This window comes from Arachis duranensis, chromosome 1 (genome assembly GCF_000817695.3).
Source record: "Arachis duranensis cultivar V14167 chromosome 1, aradu.V14167.gnm2.J7QH, whole genome shotgun sequence".
Classification (NCBI taxonomy): domain Eukaryota; kingdom Viridiplantae; phylum Streptophyta; class Magnoliopsida; order Fabales; family Fabaceae; genus Arachis; species Arachis duranensis.
Window position 1 is genome coordinate 6,919,364 of NC_029772.3, and position 2,379 is coordinate 6,921,742.

At 26.9% G+C, this 2,379-nt stretch overlaps 1 protein-coding gene across 1 annotated transcript in view; it reads left to right on the plus strand.

Moving 5' to 3' along the window:
• The window catches only part of LOC107475141 (protein NUCLEAR FUSION DEFECTIVE 4-like), a 3,603-nt gene extending 1,489 nt beyond the window's left edge, over nt 1-2,114 (plus strand). Inside the window, exon 2 of the mRNA XM_016094760.3 lies at nt 1,267-2,114. Coding sequence (XP_015950246.1) covers nt 1,267-1,702 — 436 coding nt within the window. The 3' untranslated portion in view covers nt 1,703-2,114. The remainder of the gene's footprint in view (nt 1-1,266) is intronic.
• The last annotated feature ends 265 nt before the right edge of the window (nt 2,115-2,379 follow it).

The following is a 2,379-nucleotide window of genomic DNA, read 5'->3' on the forward strand; positions in this document are numbered from 1 at the left end:
TTAATTAATTATTCTATGATTCTTTTGTTTTTATAATATATCCGGTTCCTGTGTTATTATTAGCCTACTAGAATAGAATAATATTGTATGTTTATTAGTCTTATTAATTGATAATAATACTTTATAAAATTTATTATTGTGTACCACATAACAAGTATTTAGGTATACCTGACTTAAAATTTTATGATTTACTTTGTTTTCAATCTTTCAATTTTTGTATGAACTTATGGAATAATTTTTGTTATCATATGATAAGTTTGATCGATACAACAATGAATTTGATCACATCTGAAGAGAAAAATGATGGAAAAGAAATTGCACAATGAAGGACGTTGAGCTTGAAGAAGAAGATGGATATGGCGATGAAGGTGAAGCTGAAAATGGAGTTGAAAAAGTTGGAGATGAGTTTCTTGGAACTATGGAGATGGTTCGAAATAATATAGCATTAAGTTTGATTGGTGGAAAAAATTAGATTATAGTAATTTAGGTAATTTAATATTTTTAGTAATGATGTTTAGGATAAAATAAATTTTTATGATATTTATATAAAATTTTTAAGTTAAAAAATAGAAGAATTTATTTATTATATTTATGTTTATTATGAATTTTTTATTTTAACATTATTTTATTTTAAAATATTATATAAAATTTTAAAGAATTTGAAAAAAAATTATTTTTTTGTTATAAACATGTTTATTATAATTTTTTCAACTTTTAAAAGCTGTTTTACCAAACACAATTATGGTGCTTGTACTTATTAAAAGCCATTTTTAATTTGATTTTACCAAACGTAAGTGCTGCAGCTTTTAAAAAGCTGTCTTTTAAAAGATAGCTTTCATAAGCTACTTTTAAAAAGCAAAAGCTTTACCAAACCAAGCCTTCATCTGTTAATTTCCAATTAACTCAATTTAATCCTCCAAAATTTGATGTTGTAAATCAATTTGGTCTTTTAATCACTATTCCGTGAATATCGTGATGACATGTGATGACTGATGAGTGATTGAAAAACCAATTTGTATTATATCAGTAAATTACTTAGATAGACCAAATTTCTAAAACCACTTTAATTACCAAATTTCTAAAACCACTTTAAATATTGAAAAACCAATTCTTTTATGTAACTTGTCTTCTTCAAAATAAATTTATTAATTGCAAGATCCCAATATTTGTGTGCATCATCATTAGTGAGACAGATACCAAACATTGCCAAATAAAATAAAATATTGTAAATTTGTAATAGTACTAAATTAATTATTTCTATTTCAGGGGAAGATCCAGAATTTCAAGGCCAGCTTGCATGGTAGCACTAATGTCACCAATGTCATGTGCATTTTTCTTGTTACAAAACAGCACCGAAATCTCACTTTACATAAGCACTGCACTCATTGGCGTCTGCACCGGAGCAATCACCTCTATTGCTGTCTCCACCACCACAGAGTTATTTGGAACAAAGAATTTTTCGGTGAATCACAACGTTGTTGTTGCCAACATTCCAATGGGGTCCTTCATTTTTGGTTACTCAGCTGCTATTCTCTATCGTAAGGAAGGGTATAATAGTAATAACATTAATCATCATGGCAAATGCATGGGAATGGATTGCTATGCTAACACTTTCAAAATTTGGAGTTGTTTTTGTCTTTTTGGAACTTTTTTAGCTCTCATACTATATGTTAGGACACGCAAATTTTACTCACAAAGATAGTAAAAAAAAGAGACTTACACATTGGGGGTGAAATATCAAAATTACCCTTAAAAAATTATGTCGATGACAATTTTTTTATTAAAAATAAAATAAAAAGGTTTTCAATTTTAATTGTCAGAGACATAATTTTTATGGACAATTTTGATATTTTAATTTATAAATTTAGTTTCACCAATTTTTAAATATATACCGCCCTTGTGTTATGTTATTTTCATTTTAATTATGTAACCAAGGGAAGAAGTTGTAACTTCTACTATACCCCAATCTTAGGTTAAGATGTAGTATTAGATAATTAAGTAGATAATAGAATAGTATTTTAGAATATATGATGATGTATATAGGCAAAGAATCGTACATATATTACGACTGTTACTGACTCTCTTGCATAGTAGTGAATTAATTAATTAATTTATTATATAGTTTTAAATAGTATAATTAAATGGTATGCTTTTTTGGTTTGAAGGTGCTGTCTTGGAATTTATTGTATGGCAAATGACAACAATATGCAACAATATAATTTCGATGTTTTAAAATTTCAATGGATATGCCAATTGCCAAAGTCGTTTTACTTCAAACGATAAAATATATAGTATATTAGCATTGACCAAATAAAAAAAAAAAAGATTTTTTATAGGGTCTAGCTGAGCCGTACTAAAGGGGTTAAAGAGAGACGATAT